This window comes from Exophiala dermatitidis (assembly GCF_000230625.1).
Source record: "Exophiala dermatitidis NIH/UT8656 unplaced genomic scaffold supercont1.1, whole genome shotgun sequence".
NCBI classification, from domain to species: Eukaryota; Fungi; Ascomycota; class Eurotiomycetes; order Chaetothyriales; family Herpotrichiellaceae; genus Exophiala; species Exophiala dermatitidis.
The window spans coordinates 4,105,418-4,123,092 of record NW_008751646.1 but is presented as its reverse complement, the minus strand read 5'-3'; the positions used below and the strand labels follow the sequence as shown (position 1 = coordinate 4,123,092).

Sequence of the window (17,675 nt, the reverse complement as noted above, 5' to 3'; positions counted from 1 at the left end):
CAGTTTTGCCGATTCTCAGCCTCGCCACCCCAGCCTCGTGACTTCAGCCTTGTCAAGTCGATCTACTGTGCTAATCTGAGGGGCACACCTTACTTGTGGTAATCCAGCGAAATTCTGGTGTCCTATAGCTGACGCGACAATCCCCCCATGGCAGGATGTGGTCTACAAGTGATGGTCGGTCTCCTCTGGCATTGTCCACTTAATACAATATTCAAAATTGCTCCGAAAGCTGGCCATTGAACCCGGAACAATAATTAGGTTTCAACAAACTGTTCTACGTCGGGTTGAACATGTGCTAGTATGGAAAATCATCATTTTCCTAGAATCCCAGGATCTGTCCTTACTCCGGATTTTCAACCAATTTCTTGCTTGACGCGGCCATATCTGACGCCTTCTCCCCAATCCAATGTCATTGCCTGACGGAGGCCGTGCATTTCTCACCCTATCGACTCGAAGTGCATTATGAAATGGGTCTGAAAATGAATCAGAGACGCAGAAGAATATCTTTGCCCATGGGGAGACCGGCAATCAGGGGAATGGAAAGTCTTTCTCAGCTTCGCAGATCCATGTTGCTGGACGATATTCTGGAAAGGCTTGCCCACGCAAAGACAGTTCACATTGCAAGAGAGAAGCAATATGATGCGCAACAACTCCTAAAGAACCACGAGATCCCCCGTCTCCAGAAGGTACATAAAGCAGACAGCGTCCAAAAGGTTCTGGTGGTGAATATGCCGAGTTATGAGACACCCTCTATAAATATTGTGCAATGCGACGCCTCTCGGCCTCGCGCTCAGGACCGGACAAGAATGTAAGATGCTTTCCCAACAAGGCTTCCAGCGCGGTCCTCTCAATCACGATCCTGCCGGTCTCCAGGAGATCCTTAACATCGACGTCGTCGATGTCCTTGAGAGACCCGTGCTCGCCCACCTGCTCCATCTCATCAAATAGTTCTGGATATTGTGACTCCGGTGTACTGGTCACGAGGAGACTTCTGCCGTGAGCCTTTCCCCAATTGTTGGCCTCGAAAACGTTGTTCAGAAACCTGGCCCCTGTGTTTGATGGCAGCGCAATACCATTGTCCAACACCGTCAACTCGCCCTTTCTATGCCGGTAGCTTAGGGCGATTTTGAAGGCTTGGTAGTAAACCTTGCGCTGTAATTCCGTGGAGAAATCTCTGGGCTTGGGTCCAAAAGCCACGCCTCCTCCTCTTCGAATGGGCGATTTCTTGTCTCGAACACGGGCTCTGCCCAAGCCTTTTTGTGCGTACAATTTGCGGTTGCTTCCATGGACGTCAGCCCGCCACTTTGTGCTGGCCGTGCCTTGTCTCGTAGCATCGGCTTCGAAAATCACCGCGCGGTGTAGGATGTCCCGTCGCATAGGGGCATCAAGAAATTGTTGCTCATACCAGGCGTATCTTTTTGGCTCAAGGTCTGGCCAAGAATATAGTGTTTTCAGAATAGGAGAATCGAGGGTGTAAGTTGCATATGAGGAGGAGGGCTGAGCTGCATGATCTTTGGCGTGGGTTGCGCCCAGACCTGATTCAATCCCTTTTCCAAGTTCAGTCACTGGGATCTGGGTCTGAGCGGCAAAATGTCGTGTGAGTCGAGGTGCTAGGCATTGCTACAGACAATCAGTCCACAAGACCCAACATTGGAATTGTCCAAGTGCTTACCGTTAATGGATCAGCAATATTGAGTCTTCCGAGATTTTTTGCAAGCCCAAGCAGGCTCTGGGGCGCAGATATGTGCGCCATTCTGTGAACTCAACCGCGCATTGGACTTCAACTCGGCTATATCAGAAAGTTGCGCGCATCTCTTTCTCCAAACTCGAATCCGATCCGAGTCCACCTGCGCCAAGCCTGGGCTCACGTGCAGCGGAATCACGTGCATGGCCGTCTCACAGCCCGGGCACGTGATGCGCTTGACGTTCGGCTCTACTTCGGTCCTATCAGCCGAAATCGACTTCAAGTTGAACATTAGACAATCCTTCCACCATGGTTTGTTTGCATGGGTTAACAATAATGATGCGGCTGGTCACTACGGAACAAGCTCCCATCTTGTCTTATCCCTGCCCCTGGCAATGTAGTGGGGTACGCTAGGTCCATGTATACACTTGGGGCTCATCTCTTAAGCTACTCTCGATCAAGCACGTTGAAGTCTTGATTGTCAGACAAATCCACAATCCTGCTTGTATATTATCTATTAACGCTCTGACTATTTTGATGTCGATGCTAGGCGTCTCTGAACGTCCTCTCCAGTCAATTGGCCAACTATGCCAGCAGCAACGGTGGCACCTATTTGCAGAGGACTTGTCAGCTGAGAGTCTCTTGCAACTTAAAGATAGTCCTGAACAAGAATTGTGATGATGTTCACGGATATGGAGGCGAACTTACCTGAACTCATGGCGTTGGCTGCGACTTTTATTGGGGTTCCGGCGTCTCCAGCAACAAACACTCCAGGAACGGAGGTGTTACCCATCATTTCGACCCCCTTGACGTGCTCACCCATGACCGGGTGTGCATCAATGGACAGACCGAGGCTCTTGATCAGCTCTTTGCCTGCGAGCACAACAGGTGGCTTGTCGTGCAAATACCCCATTTTGAACTGTCTCCCATCCTCTAGGACGACGGTGACACCGACTTCAGGCGCTTTGGCAGGCACTAACTCAGTGACCTTGGCGGTTTCAACTTTGCAGCCAAGGGCTTTCACCACACCCAGCGCCTTCTGCATCGGTTCTGTGTCTGGGATCGGACCGTTGGTGAAGACGGTGGGCGGGCCCGATGATTCCGTAACGAGGAGGCTCATCATCTGTGCGCCATGAGCGTGTACGGGCGACAACCCCAGAACACCTGCTGGAAGGTGAGTCCGTTCGTAACCGTCACAAAACAGACATTGATAGCTGTGCCGTCGGTGGTTAGCATTTGACTTGTCCTAATGCTTTGGCTAAACCCTCTTGTTTTTGGCGAGGCGGCGTCCCTCGGGGGCAACTCACATATTCTGAGGCCAGTTCTCCTTATATCCTGGTATGTCTGTGGGTTAGACCTCAACGCAGCCCATGGCCAAAGCCAGCTTCCTGCCACGCCATTTGCGGCCTTCGCTGTCGACAGCCTCGAAGCTGCTGAAGCCATCATTTGACTCTAGCTTCTTCACAGACACGATTTCGGCTTCCACGAACTCGGTAGTGCCATATTTCTCGATTTGCTCTCGTGCAATCTTTCGAAACTCTGCAGGTGGCGTGCAATCTCGAGTCAGGATGTTGTGGATCTCATGCGCACCCTCATTCCTGAAGCCGGCACCTTGGGGCTTGGTGAAGACAACCTTTCTTCGGTTGAGTCGAGATAGGCCAAGTGCGATCGAAAGGCCGGCAGGACCGCCGCCAACAATCAACGCATCGTAGAGGGTATGCTCTGCCATTTCGTCTTCTGCAGCGGTTACAAGCACTGGCACAACGAAACACAAAAACGCTTGAAGTAAAAGTTCTGCTCAAGGAAGAAAAGAAAAGAGAGTCTCCAAATAAACAAGACGCGAGGATTGGACCCTTTCTGTTTACGTTGCAGTAGCCACCATCACATGTACGAGTGGCATTTCCCGGAGCATATGTTTTCGCTCGGGGACCAGGCCAAGCCCAATGATCTCCGGCACCAATGGCTCACGGAGGACCACTGCATCTCCCTTTTCGATTTGTTGAGATACCAGTGTAAGGCTGCATGAAGACCCAGAGAGCACGTTTTCAGAGTTGCTAGCTCCTTGGAAAATCCCTGGGTCTGGGACAAAATAGTCGCTTGATCTGCTCGGAACGGTCAGCCTGGTGGGGCGCACATGCGTTGCGGAGACTTCTTCGAGATCGGAGACTTTTGACGATCGGGCATTAACGAGCACATTTTTTACTGAAGTTTGAGACAAGAGGTTGTTTCAATGTTCTCAACTCGTTGTGCATGTGGAAGCGGTCTCTGAGCTGAGGGGTGTTTCTCAAGCGCTTAGTACCAGTTGGTTCTGCCAAGGTCCTGGTGAGTGAGACAAGCCCCTGGATCACGTAGCCTTGCGGGTTCGTTGCGCCGCGGCTGAGTCGGGATAACGATATTCTGCTCAACCCCTTGCCGTGTGCTTTCACGACAACCAACCAGAGGAAAGTTGAATAAACATTAACAGTTCTGGTGATTCAGTTGATCTATTTGAAGGTGCTAACATCTGTGTATGTGGATTTCTAACTCATGTCGTGTGGATCAACTAAATAGCCGCTTGGTGCCGACGCTCGACGATATACCAGGTACGTGGTACCATTTATGTCTGTCAGCAATCTCGAGGCATACTGTACATGAGCAGATAAGCGGCTGTGTACCAAGGACAGCTGACCTCAAGAGGAAGACCCTCGATTCCTAACTCCACCGCCCCAGCCTAGTCACCGCAAGCCAAAGCAACCTAGCGTAAGCAACACGGTATATATCGTCCAGGTTTACTCCTTCTCACCCCTTGAGATGAAGCCTTTGATGTATAGCTTATGGTTGTGGAGAGTGATCTCGAAAGGTTTCTCGACCACGACATAATCGAAATTGGGGCCAAGTCCAGCATCCTGGTACAATTTTCGCAATTCCTCTCCGTCAAACCCGTGCTTGTTGATCGTGCTCAGAACCTTCTTCCGTTCTTCGGGCATATCGATCTCGAGTTCGGGTCTGTGGTCCGAGGGCACCCTGTCTAGCACCACGCAGACGCCACCAGGTTTGAGACAGCCGGCGAGTTTTTCTAGCATCTTCCCAGGGTCTGAAACATGGTGTAATGCCATGGAAATCACGGCAATGTCAAAGTTGGAAAGAGCTTCTGGAGGTGGACTTTGTTCTCCAGCCTGAGGCTCACCGAGCAAGTCGTGCTGATATCCAACCACTTTGTCAGGGCTGTAGCCTTGCTCCTTGGCCCATTTGTTATACTGGTCCACCATTCCCTGGGACAGGTCAAGTCCAACGGCTTGAGTAACAAATGGAATAAGCGCCTGTGCTTCTTGTGAGCTTATGCGGTTGCGACAGTTGAATCAATATAGGACACAGGAAGCCCGAAACAACATGCCACTTACCTTGGTCGCTGTTCCCGAGCCACAAGCATAATCAAGAAGTCTTACTTCTTGGCTGGCTCCGCTTTGGGTTTTGGCATCGGTGAGTTTGGTGGAAATCCTGGAGCGTCTGGCCTGGATTTCGTCAATGGCTGCTTGGATCAAAGCTCCAAAGTCGTCCAGATGATCCGATGCATGCTGGCTATAGTAACATCAGCAATGTGCTCCTAAAGTATCTTGTGTGCCCTTAAGCGATAGAACGAGACTCGTGGGACGTGAAGATGTCCGGGGAGTTAAAGGGCTTCCTTACTCAAAGTGCTCACGGTTGCGGGCGGTAAGGTCGGCCATTTTGGCTGGCGAGAGGATTCGGCTGTTGTGTGCTCAGAACTGTAGCGAGTTTGAAGTTCGAGCGTCCGGTTGACAGATCCCACGCGAACGAGTCCTTCTTATCATGCTCAGCGAGACGAATGCAAACAACCCCTGGTATCGTCAAAGTCTCCGCAAGACAAAGTCTCCGACCCCAGAGGTCGTCGCGACTCCACACCAACCAAAAGCTTGGTTATCGTATTTAAGGTCCTCACGGATAGATGGCGCCCGATTAGTGAGCTGCTAATCCGTAACGGAAGACAAACGGAACGCTCCGTATCTCGTGGCAGGCCTGTTTGCATGAAGCGATGCACTGGATTCATGCCTTCCACGCTGTCATCGAGTCCTAGGGTCATCCTTGGTGGTATACCATCATATTGAATCATTCCGGGTTGCATAAAGTTCTCTGTCCCTGAAGGTCGGTGAACAGGGTTACCTTGTTGTACTGCAGCTCGAATGTGGCCTATGGTCATGGTACAGTATAGTTATTCTGGTAGTGCTGGACTTTGCCTCTATGAGTTTGCTTCGTAAAACCACCATCTGTGAGACATGTGAGGGCCTGGATGGTTTGACCTGCCATACGTCCTTCATCTGGCCGTCCGTTCCTCATTCCACTTCTGTCCTGCGCCGTCCAGCAGACTCCAGACTTGCGAAATCTTGCCTCCCTCTAGCCGGTAAAAGACGTGCTCGTAGAAGAATTCCTTTGGCGATTGGGAGGAAGTTGCTTCATCTCCTTGTTGGGAGTGAACTTGGCTGCTTGTGTAGGACAGCTTGATCCTTGCTGCAACATTGCCATCTCCCTTTTCGCCCGGCTCGCCTTTGTCGCTTTCGGTCACCAGCCTCTCGACCTCGAAAAACAGACCGGGAAACGCAGCCTGGCTGTCTAGAATCATCTGCGCATACTCGTCTACCGACATTGGCTTGGAGTCATTGTGGATTATACCGTCATTGACATAGTTCTTCAACGCGCCCGAGCCGCAGCCGGCATTGATCTGAGCAATGTAAGACGTGTAGATATTGTGAAGATCCATCCTGTGAACGTACAAAGCAATGGCGCGAAAGAAGAGGGGTTGAGTTTCAGCTGGACGAGATCTCAGGTAAAGGGGAGTCCGGGGTTAAATAAGTGGTTCACCACTCTGTTTCGGGGCTTTGTTTATCGGGATGGATTTGTAATGTGGAACCAGTGTATACGCATGAAGCCAATGTCCGGGACCTGGACACATATTGCACAGCCTTGCTGATTAATACTGCATTTGGAGTTGAGTGCCGTACCGTACCTTTTCGGAGTTCTTTACGGGAAGGCATAAGGCCTCATATGGCAGTACATTTCGCAATTGAAGTGCAGATACAATCACTTTGGTCGTTTCCCAGTCATTCATTGCAATATTATTACGCTGAGTCCGCATATGAGTTGTAAGAGATGCTCCGTAACCAGGCTGAGACTCAACCTCCTTGTCATGCTGAGCAGTACTAGCCACGGAATCCCTCTACGCTGCCACCCCATGCGCCGACAATGGACCGCGACATCCAGAATCTTGCCCATAACCAACCGCTGTCCATGACCTCGCCGCGTAATGGAGATCCTCTGCAGTCGGACGACCTACCATCGATTCCACCCCTCGAAGTACACAAAACAAGACCGTTACAGACCGAAGAATCACCGGAGGCCTCCACTACAAGTCTACCAATCCGCACTTCCAGTCCGCCTGCCTTAGGTTCGCGGCGGTCGAGTGCGCTGTCTGGCGTCCTCTCCCGCTCCGGCTCCCCCAATGGAAGGCTGTCATTGTCGTTTGCAAGATTTGGAAAATCTCTGATAAACAGTCCATTGGGAAACCCAGTAGAGGGCTACGATGACACAAGGTCTCTGATCGTCCGGGCGTTTTCGCCCACCGTCGCAATCTATGCCGCTGCAGAGGTTGACGAGCTTGCCGCTCGGAAGGGGCTCAAACATGGATTCGTGGAGTTAGTGCGGCCATTCGGCGACCGGATTGTCGGCAAAGTGGTGGTCCGAGACAGTACAGGCGCAAGTCGTACGTGGGATGACTTCGGCGTACATTTCACTGATCTCGGCGAACTGGCGAGGACGGACTCGTCGTCGGGTTCAGAAGTAAATAATCTTGAGAAGTTGGAGGAATTGATGGATCATTTTGTGGGAGATGGCTTTGATGAGGCCGCCGACACACCCGGACGAGGCGAAGTTTCTCACTTGTACAAGCTATTCCTCTCCAGACTTCTTTGCTCCCAACCGATGAGTCCTCATGAAACCTTTCGGCACCCGGTAGGTGCTGTTATTGCCATCAGCTCCTCTACGCAACAACCTATCGAAACACTACGGAATCTCTATCAACAAACAGCGCAGGGTGCACAGGCTTTGCCTGCGTATGCCAATCCCGAATACCTGAGATATTATGTCCTGGTCCATGACGAGGACAAAGATGATCTAAGCAAATCCAATGCATTGTTCGATCAAATGAAGAGGCATTTTGGTCTCCATTGCCACCTACTTCGATTGCGATCTGCATCATGCACTCAGTCTGATGATGACGCCGAGGAGCTTCCTGCCGGCGAGTGGCTATCAGCTCAAGAGCAGTTGTCCATGTTGAAGGATACTGCCGACTTGATTGATCTCGATATCCCGACCTCCCCATATATCTTCTCTTCTGATGCATCGGCTCTGCGTTCTTTTGTTCGTGAACTCACAGCACAATCCATAGTTTACCATATGGAGCAAAGGATCGCTCTCTGGAATGACCAAGTGGCTTCTCGCCGCCGGGGCATTTCGGGCCGGTTCATGTCTCTCTCGAAGCGGTGGACTGGAATTGGGGTATCTTCACGCAATTCATCATCGAGCACCAACCTGTCCGGCTCTGGAGCAAGCGGGAACTATGACAGTTTGCAGGGAACTTATCGTTGGGATGCACCCGAAAGCCTTTTGCGTAAGCTAGCGGATTATGCGTTCATGCTGCGGGACTACAAATTGGCTGCTTCGACCTACGAGCTCCTACGCTCCGATTACTCCAATGATAAGGCCTGGAAGCATCTAGCTGGCGCTAACGAGATGTGTTGCATCGCAACCCTCCTCAACCCCCTGACCAGCAGTGGAAGTTCAAAATTCAAGCTTGAAAGCTTCGACACGATGCTGGAAACGGCGAGCTATTCTTACTTGACCAGATGTTCAGACCCTGCACTGGCACTGCGCGCTATCCTTCTGGGCCTCGAACTTCTTAAAGTGCGAGGGAGAGCGGCAAGCGAGGTTGCGGCGAAATGGGCGACTCGAGGTCTTGAACTTGGCCTCGTCGGCAGTGTGGGACACGTACTTGTCAGCGAACGGGTGGCATCCTGTTACGCTGACCGGATCGGCATTGGCAACACTGGCTGGGGAATGCGCAAAAGGAAAGCTGCCCTTTGGAGTGTGATGGCCGCGGATGAGTGGATGAAACTAGGAAGGGCAGAGATTGCTGCGCAAAGGCTCGACGAAGCGCAGGAGTTATACAACGAAACCAATCACAGCGAAGCGATCAAGCAGTTCAAAGAACTCGCGGCATATCTGGAGCAGTTGCGTCTTGCTGTGCGGATCAAGCTGGGAGAAGCGAGAAGACGCGGCTTCAGCGGCGCCACACGGCAACTCGAGTTAGAAGTCGATGGGCGGGGCGACGGTGAAGTCGAGGATGAGACATTAGAGGAGATGAACCCTCTGGAGAAGCATGACAGCAGGCTTAACAGGATCAGTCTGGTGGGAGCTGCGTCAGGATTGCCCAACCCTATCGACTCTGGAGCACCCCAAAGTCCCGTTCGATTAAGTCGACCGGACCCGCTGTCTCGGGGGGATGATGATTTCGAGTGAGCGGGAACTTGAATGCATCGGAAGGGACGTTGCATATCTTCTGAGATGTACAATTCGAATTAGACGACTTTATGGTAACTGTTTAGCATGCTAGTAGTAAGAAGGCGAATTTGACGGCAGCTTACAACTTGTATGTTTGTTTGAATCGTTCTGTCTGAACCACTGGCAACCAGATTTCCACTTTACGCGTCCACACGCGTCGATGAAGATTCTGATCACGTGCCATGACACGAACCTCCACCGCGAGTGGGAGCCTTGTTCGCAAAGTCGTCCAAGTTACATTGTCCATTTTATATATGCGCTGGGGAACCGGTACAGACCTTAGATGCCTACCTCGTTCTGAAGCCATACCTGTGCAAAACATCCTACCTTCGCCAACTCATGATTTGAAAGACAGCAGCTTGGGTGTTGAATGCACCCTCCCATCTTCCACGCCCATCCCACCACCCCATCATCAACCCGTCGCCACGTCCATCCTTGGATACCATGCAGGAACCATACGAATTCACCGACAGCACCGACTGGCTCAGCACGCCTCTCGCGGCTCTGGCGCCCCTCGAATCTTCGCTCCGCTGTCAAGTGTGCAAGGATTTCTTCACAACGCCCATGATGACGAGTTGCTCGCACACGTTCTGCAGCCTATGTATTCGACGGTACTTGTCTCAGGAGGGGCGGTGTCCCGCATGTCGGGAATCGGACCAGGAAATCAAATTAAGACGGAACTGGGTTCTGGAAGAGTTGGTTGCGAACTTTACGGCGTCGCGGAGGGGATTGTTGGAATTTGCGAGAAGGGCAGCCGAGAAGACGCTAGCAGACGACGACAACGGCGGTGGTGCCGCGGAATCACAGAGGCCGAAGAAGAGGCGGAAAGTGGCGAATGACCACAAGGACAACACCGTACCCAATGGAACGACGGAGAGACGGAGTACACGGAGCCAGAGCAAGAAATTGACTGCAAGCCAAAGCCAACAGAGTGCTGCGGCGCCGTCGTCGACGCCCGAGTCTGTGATTGATGTGATTGAGGACAGCGAGGAAGAAGGGAGTTTATACGAAGAGACGGGACAAAGGCCCACAACGAGTCACAGTCCGCCGTCTTTGGCTAACGGTAACGGCTCGGCTGCCACTGAGCCAAACGACGGGCTGGTGGCATGTCCATGTTGTCATCGCAGGATGAAGGAGACCCTGATAAATTCGCACTTGGACAAGTGTATCTTGGGCGAGAGTACCACGCCTGTGGATGGCGGTGGCGGTACTACAACTAGGACATCGTCTCCGGCACCAGGCCCAGCACCAACACCACCGCAGATTGCTGCCCCAGGCACAATCGCCTACACGCAGAAAAAGCCGGCGAAACAGAATGAGCGCCTTCCATTCATCAACTATTCACTATTGACCGATAATGCATTACGCAAGAAACTAAGGGATCTAGGGATCCCCACGCACGGCTCACGAGAGTTGATGCGTCGGCGGCACACCGAATGGGTGAATTTGTGGAATGCCAACTGCGACTCGACGAATCCCGTGTCCAAACGGCAGCTGCTTCATGAATTGAAAGTCTGGGAAGATACTCTAGGAAGGCAGGGTGATAAAGGGACAGCTTCGGGATTCATGGCCAAAGACTTCGACCGTGACAATTACGTGAAAAACCAGAAGAGCAATTTCGACGATCTCATCAAACAGGCGAGGCAGAGACGGGCGGTGGCATCCGATAGGCCTCCGCCAACAGCAGACAATGGGACTCCTAGTGCAGCGGAAGAGCACAACGGTGCTTCAGATCAGGGAGTCAAACCCCAGGATCATGTGAAACAGCCAGACGGGCGCGCATCGATCGCATCTATCATCATGCCCGAGTCACCCAACATTGTCCAAGGAGGGCACTTGAATGGGACCGACGATCGACTTCCTCGGGGGAAGCCAAGCCATTTGCCTGCGGACACATCTCTCGAACAGCAAGCTCCATCACCGTCCGATTCGATCCCCTCAAGGTGGCCTGGGTCCGAGGGCGAGCCTCCGGACACTCCGGCAAATGGCTATGCCGCGTAGATCTGTAATGATGTTGTTGGTCTGAGGCTTCGTTACTTGGTGTGTCTCGCCTTGTGTCTGTTAAGCCCGACTATCAGTGAACGCCGTGGCGACGAGTAGGCTGACTGCATTGTACAAAGTCGGCCCTGGAGCTACATGTCATGAATTGATCTGACATGACAGCGACGAGCTCATGCTGTTAAGGCATATGTTTCGCTTTGGAGGCCGTGGCCTCGTTGTGGCATTCTTGGACACAGCCTGTTGTCAATGAACATAACTGAAATCGTGTTAATCGTCTCTTTCATCTCGCGTTGCCAACAGATGGTTTATGATGTTTCCCCCATAATTCTCTCTTGTTGTTCGTTATGCTGCGCTTGTCGCACCGCCTCGAGGCGATTCTGATCCTGGTTGGGTTGTTGCCGCACGTCGTCGATGTCCAACTTCCGAAGTTTCTCCATGCTGGATGACAATGATTGCTCCAGTGCAGCGTCGGACATCGGAACGTTCTCCTGATCGTTCCGCGGCCGCTCCCTTGCCTGTGGTTGAGATTCGGCTTGAGCAGCCTGTACCTGATCCAGCTCCGCCAACCGCCTCCGGGTGGCTTCGGCCTCTTGGGCCTCGATCTGCTTCTTGACTTCGCGTTCCTTCTCCTCCTGTTTGATCCTCTCCTCGCGCTCCATGCTTTCGAGTTCTTCGTCGACCTCTCCCTCATCCAGGACGGCCTTTCCATCCAGGGGCTCGGCAATCACACCCGTGACTTCATCAACCTTGCCCATCTCCTCGCGCAGCGACTCCAGCACATCTTCGACCTTCTCAACCCCGCCGACCTGTTTGTTCAGCGTCTTGAGCACGCCCGCACTGGCCTCCATCGCAGCCACGACCTCAACCTGATCAGCCGCAGCTTGGATCTTGCCGTACACTTCTTCAAGCTGATGCATGGTGTCGACACGCGACTGTAGGGAGCGTTCCGCCAGCTTCTTCGAGCGAAGCGCAGAAAGGGCGGACGTTTTATTACCTGCTTTGACAGCCTGTTGCGCGGTGCTCTGGAGCGTGGAGACACGCGCGGTCAGATTGTCGATTTGGGCCGTGAGATTTGTAATGAGAGTCTTCAGGGATGCGATAGATCGGTCTTCAAGTGTGATGGGTTCGGGTAGAGACGCCGCGGGAGCCTTGAATTTAATGGTGGTGGCATCGTAGTTGAGCACCTGTTTGTCCCGGGCCAGAAACCGTAGTACGACATTGACGTCCTCCTCCGACAGAGGCGTGTCACCCGGCACTAGATCGTTCAGTTCCTTCGTGAGAAGTTCTCGGCTCAGAATTCTATCCGTAAGACTCTGTGTGTGTCGGTCCCGCACAGGCTGCATCTTTTTATAAATCTCTTCCAACGCCGGCACGAGCACCAGACTACCGTTCCTCAATCGACCTCCTGGTGCCTCGTAGCTGTGAGCGCCCACAATGCCGACCTGTCGTAGACTCCAGCGCAGGATAGCCCAAGGGCTAGGTAGCCATGAGCGGTTGTAGATGCTCTTGTCGCTGGTGAGGAAGTCTTTCAAATCAATCATCTTGCCGTGCCGGACAGCATCGTCCAGCACACATCCGAGGCCGGATGGTCGGCCATACTGCGGGCTGGCGAGGGCATTAAGTAGGTCTTCGGAAGTCTGGAGTATTAGACGTTGCTCAACGGGAAGTTTGCCGACAAGCGCCGCGCGGGTGAGAGCAGATTCCCATGCCGTTACGTTGGCTGCATAGCCTTCGGGGTTGGAGGTCTTTTGCACAGTAAGGTCGGAGTAGAGGGAGGGAAGACGTGTCCTAGAATCAAAAAACGACTGGTCAGTATTCCAATTCACCAGGCACATGTGCGAGTTGGTTTATTGACAGAAGTTCTACCCAAAAGGAAAGCAGACAGAGAGGGGCTCGGAACACGCACTTGCGGAATGCAGGCTCGTTCTCTACGAGCCAGTCTAACAGAGGAGACATTAGAAGCGCATGTAGTAGAGCGCGTATTGTGTGAGAGACTGCCGTGTCCGGCCGAAGCGTGTTGATGGTGGAGGATCAAAATCACCGCCAGTTTGTTTACGTCACGCAAGGCTGAACACGCGAGGCTGACCATACCAGGCGACTTCAGAAAATGGTGCCCATCACATGACTTCGCGCAACATACAGACCACGTGATTGACGCTTTACGCGTCGCTGGGCGCGTCGATTCCTCGCGCGACTGGCACAAATGGACTCGTTGGCGACGTCGAGTCGTGTAGTGGCACGCTTTGTAAACATCATCCCGGCCCTTTCGCCACCAGGCAGCAGTCTGTCTCTATGCCGCGCGAGATCGCTGACTCGGACGATGAGTCCGATCTCAATTCGCCCATCAAGCAACTCGAAGATGCCCAGGTAGTTGTAGGAGATGCAGGCCCTAGTCAGGCTTCGCTTTCCGGCTACGACTTTGACCAATTTCTGGCTCCCACTCAAAGGCTTTCGTCTCTGTCACCAATTCAGGACAGACCTGATATGCGGCTTCGGAGCTCTATAAGCCATTTGGACGGCACATCTGAAGGTGCCCATGCCACCACCACACGGCAGAGAAAGCGGGCCCATAGTGCTCTGGAGGAGACTTCACACGAGCTAGTACAGGGCGGCGGCAATGTCAAAGATTCTGCGTCAAAGAAGACCAAAGTCTACGGACACCCGTCTAGGGCTCGCACAGTCCATGACATTGATTTGTTTGCGGCCGCTGGGGAGTCTTCTACTGGACTACAAGATACAGATTCGCTTGCTGCAGATGAACATGTGTCTGCGCAGCCGACATCAGACCAAGCCCAGGGAACAATCGTTACCAATGGTTCTGCATCTACCCACCTCACTATTCCGAGTGGCATCCTCAGCCTTCTCAATCAATCAACGACGGACGAATCTCATCGCCTGACGACGTCGGTTGCTTCTATGGGGCAGTACCAGTGTCTCAACCTTGATTTTCGTGGCTCAGGCCAAGGTCTGGATGTCAACAGCAATCCATTTGGTGCTTTGAGTCAGGTGTCACTGGACCAGGATCCGAATCCTGCAGAGACGGAACGCTTTGCAAGCATGTTCCGGCCTATCGAGGATGAACAGAACGTGGAGCTTCTGGAGCGGAACCCGGCTGATTCTGAAGGTACATTGCCAAATCACATCCTGTCCGAGGTGTTGCAGATAGCGCCCGACCAGGCCTTGACAGTTGATCTTGCTCGGATTGTGCAAAACGATGGAGCCGCATCTGACATTGCACCGGCTGAAAATCATCCTACTCCGGCTGTGGCAATGGCCGATTCTGATATGCCTGCGCGCTCGAAAGCTGTGATGGCGGAACAGGAGAAACCTCCACCGAAAAAGCGCGGCCGCAAACCGAAGAATGCAAAGGTTGCTTCACTGTCCCCAGCACCCGGAGTGGCCGATGATGTGGACGAACTTGCGCTGACGAATCATCTGTCGCCTCCCTCTCGAGCTAGACGGGGGACCGTGGAATCAGTAGACGAGGATCAGCAGAGCTTCCCTCCTCCAGAGACGTCGCCTGCGAAGCTACCGACAAGTGAAGTCGAGGAGGCTTTGATTGGGTTGCCAAGGGAGCAATACAAGCCACGACCAAGTCGCTCTCGATCGAAGAGAGTCATTGACGAGGACGAGGCTTTGATGCCTCCGCCAGTTTCAGTGCCTGCTCAAGCGACGCCTGCCAGAGCCAACGCCGTGGACGTTACGGCAGCCAAGGAGCAGACGCCTACTACAACCTCAGCCAAAGCCAGCGGGAAGAAACCGGGGCGCAAAAGCAAGGTAAAGCGTGCCAAGACATCCGCGGCAGCGTTACTGAAAAAGACCGATCCAATGCTCAGCGAAGGTGAGGACGATGTAGTATGGATGGACTCCAAACCGGCTCCGGTCAAGTTAGATCTTCCCCCTGATCTCAAGGTGCTGAAGAAGGAAGCGGATGCGCCAAAGGAAGACCAAGAGGAACAGGAAAAGTCAGACTGTGCGGAGCGAAGCACGACCAGAGAGGAGGGAGAGGCCAAAATAGTTGTCGCAATTCCGGCGCCTGTAGAGGCTAAGGACCATGCAGCAGAGCCTAAGAAACGCGGCCGGAAACCGAAAAAATCGGCCCAACAAAAGGAAGCAGCAGCCCAGCCAGACAAAGACGAAGCTCAAGACATATCATCCACGACTCGGCCACCGCTTGCCGAGAAGTCGTCCAACATACCGGTGACAGAGGCGAATAAGGACGACGAACCCCGGGCGCCCACCATGTCTCCGATCACAGACTACGACCCGCAGCCTGCTTTGCAATCACCGAGGAAGGGGCAAGAGAAAGAAGTTCCATTGGAGACTTTAGCAGCAGTGGTAACGCCGTCCAAAAAGGATACGGAAAAGGGGCCAACAAAACATTCGCCCATCAACGCCCTCAACCTGTCCAGTGGCAGGAAAGTCACCTACCGCGTCGGCTTGTCGCGCCGCCAGAACATTCCCAGTCTTTTGCGCAAGGTGCAACGGGACAAGCCACCGCCCACCATCGTGGTGCGGAAGGAGCCCAAACCGAAGAAAGGGGTCGAGGTGGATTATGATGGTGACGGTGATGGTGAAGGGCGCTCCGGGCTTGCCACCGGTGAGCTCAGAGGGGAGGATGGGATGTTGATTGAATGGGGCGATTGATCGATTCCTTTTTTACGATTTATGGGGTCAACGAGCGCCTCTTTATGATATATTATGGCGAATCAGGATTAGGAGCCATGCAAAATACCAGCCAGGCCAGGGAGAGAGCTGTGCTCGTACAGTTTCTCCCAATCCTGCTGTGTTGTGTTCTAGCAGCCGACTGGAACGAAATCCTGTCTTTTTCTTTCTTGCTCGGTAGCAAGCGAGCCTTCCGCCGGGAATTCAGTGGCTTTAGAGAGATATATAATGTTACGATGAACAATAGTATTATGTGACTATGCCTTTATTTTGCTGAAGACCCGGCGCATGGGATCTATCAAGGGTTTGTCCATGATCAGTACAGCATTGTTAAAGGCGGCGTGACATATGCTTACTAAGTCTGGCACGTGAGGCGCCAAGCTCATCTTTACTCGAACGACAACTTGAACTTGATCCTGAGCGCAGTCTGCAGTCGGTCCAAAAAGTTGAAGCACGAGCTTAGGTTATCAGTCCAATTCATCACCACATTGCAAAACGAAATCGACCCCAACCGCTGCCCCATTCGAGACCGGGTTTGCAGAAATCGAAGGAGTCTAAAGCGGAACTAAAAGATCTACAACAACCACAACCGCCAAAATGGTCAAATTGGAAGAACTCGAAGACGAGCATTTCCTGAATAAGCCCGAGACAACGTCTGACGGAGCTCTGCTGGCCGATGACGACGATGATTATACTGATACCGGTATGTATGCGATGCGCATGTTTCTTTTCTGGTTGATGTTGGTTTCGTGCCTGCATGCGTTGTGTACTTGAGGCATGCTTGCTGTTTGCAATCATCTGGCAAAACTTGAATGAGCAGGAATTGGAACGGGGTGAACTGCTAGCATCCCAAAAGCAGTGGATTAGCCTGGCTATTTGGTGTTGTTGGCGACACTGTTACTGTTAGCCGGACTACGGGATTTCTCCCTCCGTTGATCGCAGCGGATGGAGGCAGCAAGGCTTCCTCATTGTCGCATGCATGAACATTTGGGGTACGACCAAGTTTGCTCTCACGTGTATTACTGCTCAAGGGCATGCCCAATCTTGCCCAGTGTTCCTGTTGCTCGCCAATGGTACTTCCTGACCTGTTCCTTGCTGATGCACATGTTCATTGATTCGATGACGATTTTGCATTTGTCGCTTCATTCTCCTTGTTGGCCAAATCTAATCATATTTGTCTCAGACTCTGAAATCTCCGACGACGCCTCTGACGCTGGCGCCCTCGACGAGTCCCTGATTGACCGCCTCAGCGCACTCCGCGACATCATCCCTCCCAAAGCCCGGGCGAAGATCTCGTCTATCTCTTCCACCATCGCCTCCGCGACCTCCTCCACTATCAATTATTCCGGCAAGGGCCTCTGGGTGATCGCCACCAGTGTGTTGTTGCTCGGCATCCCGTATGCGCTTGCCCTTGGTGAAGAACAGCAGTACATGGAGGAAGAGAGACAACGGGCTGTGATGCAGGAGGGAGCCCAGGGACTGATTCAAAGTGGTCAGGCACAACAAGGTCAGGCTCAAGGACAAGCCAAGCCGGCGTTGTAAACACCCAAGGGAGAAGAAGAATTTTATCGGTTCGGTTCAGGAATGGAAGAATTGGGGCACTAGGAGTGGGAAGAATCCTTGCCGCATCGCATCTTTCTTTGGGGATCTGGGCCGCTTTCTTTGCCCAAGACCGACGGCTGGCTTGTGCTTGGCCTGGCTATCGAGAGGCTATTCC

At 52.7% G+C, this 17,675-nt stretch overlaps 9 protein-coding genes across 9 annotated transcripts; 4 read left to right on the top strand and 5 right to left on the bottom strand.

Annotated features, from left to right (window-relative positions):
- Window positions 1-750: 750 nt before the first annotated feature.
- Window positions 751-1,753, bottom strand: HMPREF1120_01458 (50S ribosomal protein L4; the record flags this gene model as incomplete). Its single annotated transcript, XM_009155477.1, has 2 exons — window positions 751-1,620; window positions 1,673-1,753. The coding sequence occupies 2 exons, from the start codon at window positions 1,751-1,753 to the stop codon at window positions 751-753; spliced, it is 951 nt and encodes a 316-aa protein (XP_009153725.1).
- A 460-nt stretch (window positions 1,754-2,213) lies between these two features.
- HMPREF1120_01457 (thioredoxin reductase GliT) lies at window positions 2,214-3,413 on the bottom strand (the record flags this gene model as incomplete). Its single annotated transcript, XM_009155476.1, has 4 exons — window positions 2,214-2,293; window positions 2,393-2,898; window positions 2,992-3,019; window positions 3,080-3,413. 4 exons carry the CDS (start codon window positions 3,411-3,413, stop codon window positions 2,214-2,216), a joined length of 948 nt encoding a protein of 315 aa, XP_009153724.1.
- Window positions 3,414-4,452: 1,039 nt separating this feature from the next.
- Window positions 4,453-5,388, bottom strand: HMPREF1120_01456 (uncharacterized protein; the record flags this gene model as incomplete). The annotated part of the gene is made up of 3 exons (XM_009155475.1): window positions 4,453-4,983; window positions 5,065-5,242; window positions 5,351-5,388. 3 exons carry the CDS (start codon window positions 5,386-5,388, stop codon window positions 4,453-4,455), a joined length of 747 nt encoding a protein of 248 aa, XP_009153723.1.
- Window positions 5,389-5,993: 605 nt separating this feature from the next.
- On the bottom strand, window positions 5,994-6,437 carry HMPREF1120_01455 (uncharacterized protein; the record flags this gene model as incomplete). Its single annotated transcript, XM_009155474.1, has 1 exon — window positions 5,994-6,437. The coding sequence occupies one exon, from the start codon at window positions 6,435-6,437 to the stop codon at window positions 5,994-5,996; it is 444 nt and encodes a 147-aa protein (XP_009153722.1).
- A 342-nt stretch (window positions 6,438-6,779) lies between these two features.
- Window positions 6,780-9,383, top strand: HMPREF1120_01454 (uncharacterized protein). Its single transcript, XM_009155473.1, has one exon. It carries the CDS (start codon window positions 6,920-6,922, stop codon window positions 9,248-9,250), a length of 2,331 nt encoding a protein of 776 aa, XP_009153721.1. The 5' UTR covers window positions 6,780-6,919; the 3' UTR covers window positions 9,251-9,383.
- A 165-nt stretch (window positions 9,384-9,548) lies between these two features.
- On the top strand, window positions 9,549-12,596 carry HMPREF1120_01453 (E3 ubiquitin-protein ligase RAD18). The gene has a single exon (XM_009155472.1). It carries the CDS (start codon window positions 9,737-9,739, stop codon window positions 11,291-11,293), a length of 1,557 nt encoding a protein of 518 aa, XP_009153720.1. The 5' UTR covers window positions 9,549-9,736; the 3' UTR covers window positions 11,294-12,596.
- HMPREF1120_01452 (uncharacterized protein) lies at window positions 11,599-13,128 on the bottom strand (the record flags this gene model as incomplete). The annotated part of the gene is made up of 1 exon (XM_009155471.1): window positions 11,599-13,128. One exon carries the CDS (start codon window positions 13,126-13,128, stop codon window positions 11,599-11,601), a length of 1,530 nt encoding a protein of 509 aa, XP_009153719.1.
- Window positions 13,129-13,585: 457 nt separating this feature from the next.
- HMPREF1120_01451 (uncharacterized protein) lies at window positions 13,586-15,940 on the top strand (the record flags this gene model as incomplete). Its single annotated transcript, XM_009155470.1, has 1 exon — window positions 13,586-15,940. The coding sequence occupies one exon, from the start codon at window positions 13,586-13,588 to the stop codon at window positions 15,938-15,940; it is 2,355 nt and encodes a 784-aa protein (XP_009153718.1).
- A 615-nt stretch (window positions 15,941-16,555) lies between these two features.
- Window positions 16,556-17,500, top strand: HMPREF1120_01450 (uncharacterized protein; the record flags this gene model as incomplete). The annotated part of the gene is made up of 2 exons (XM_009155469.1): window positions 16,556-16,661; window positions 17,142-17,500. 2 exons carry the CDS (start codon window positions 16,556-16,558, stop codon window positions 17,498-17,500), a joined length of 465 nt encoding a protein of 154 aa, XP_009153717.1.
- Window positions 17,501-17,675: the final 175 nt, after the last annotated feature.

Coding starts and splice junctions, on each gene's coding strand:
- HMPREF1120_01454 (XM_009155473.1), top strand. CDS start 6,920: ATGGACCGCGACATCCAGAATCTTGCCCATAACCAACCGCTGTCCATG.
- HMPREF1120_01453 (XM_009155472.1), top strand. CDS start 9,737: ATGCAGGAACCATACGAATTCACCGACAGCACCGACTGGCTCAGCACG.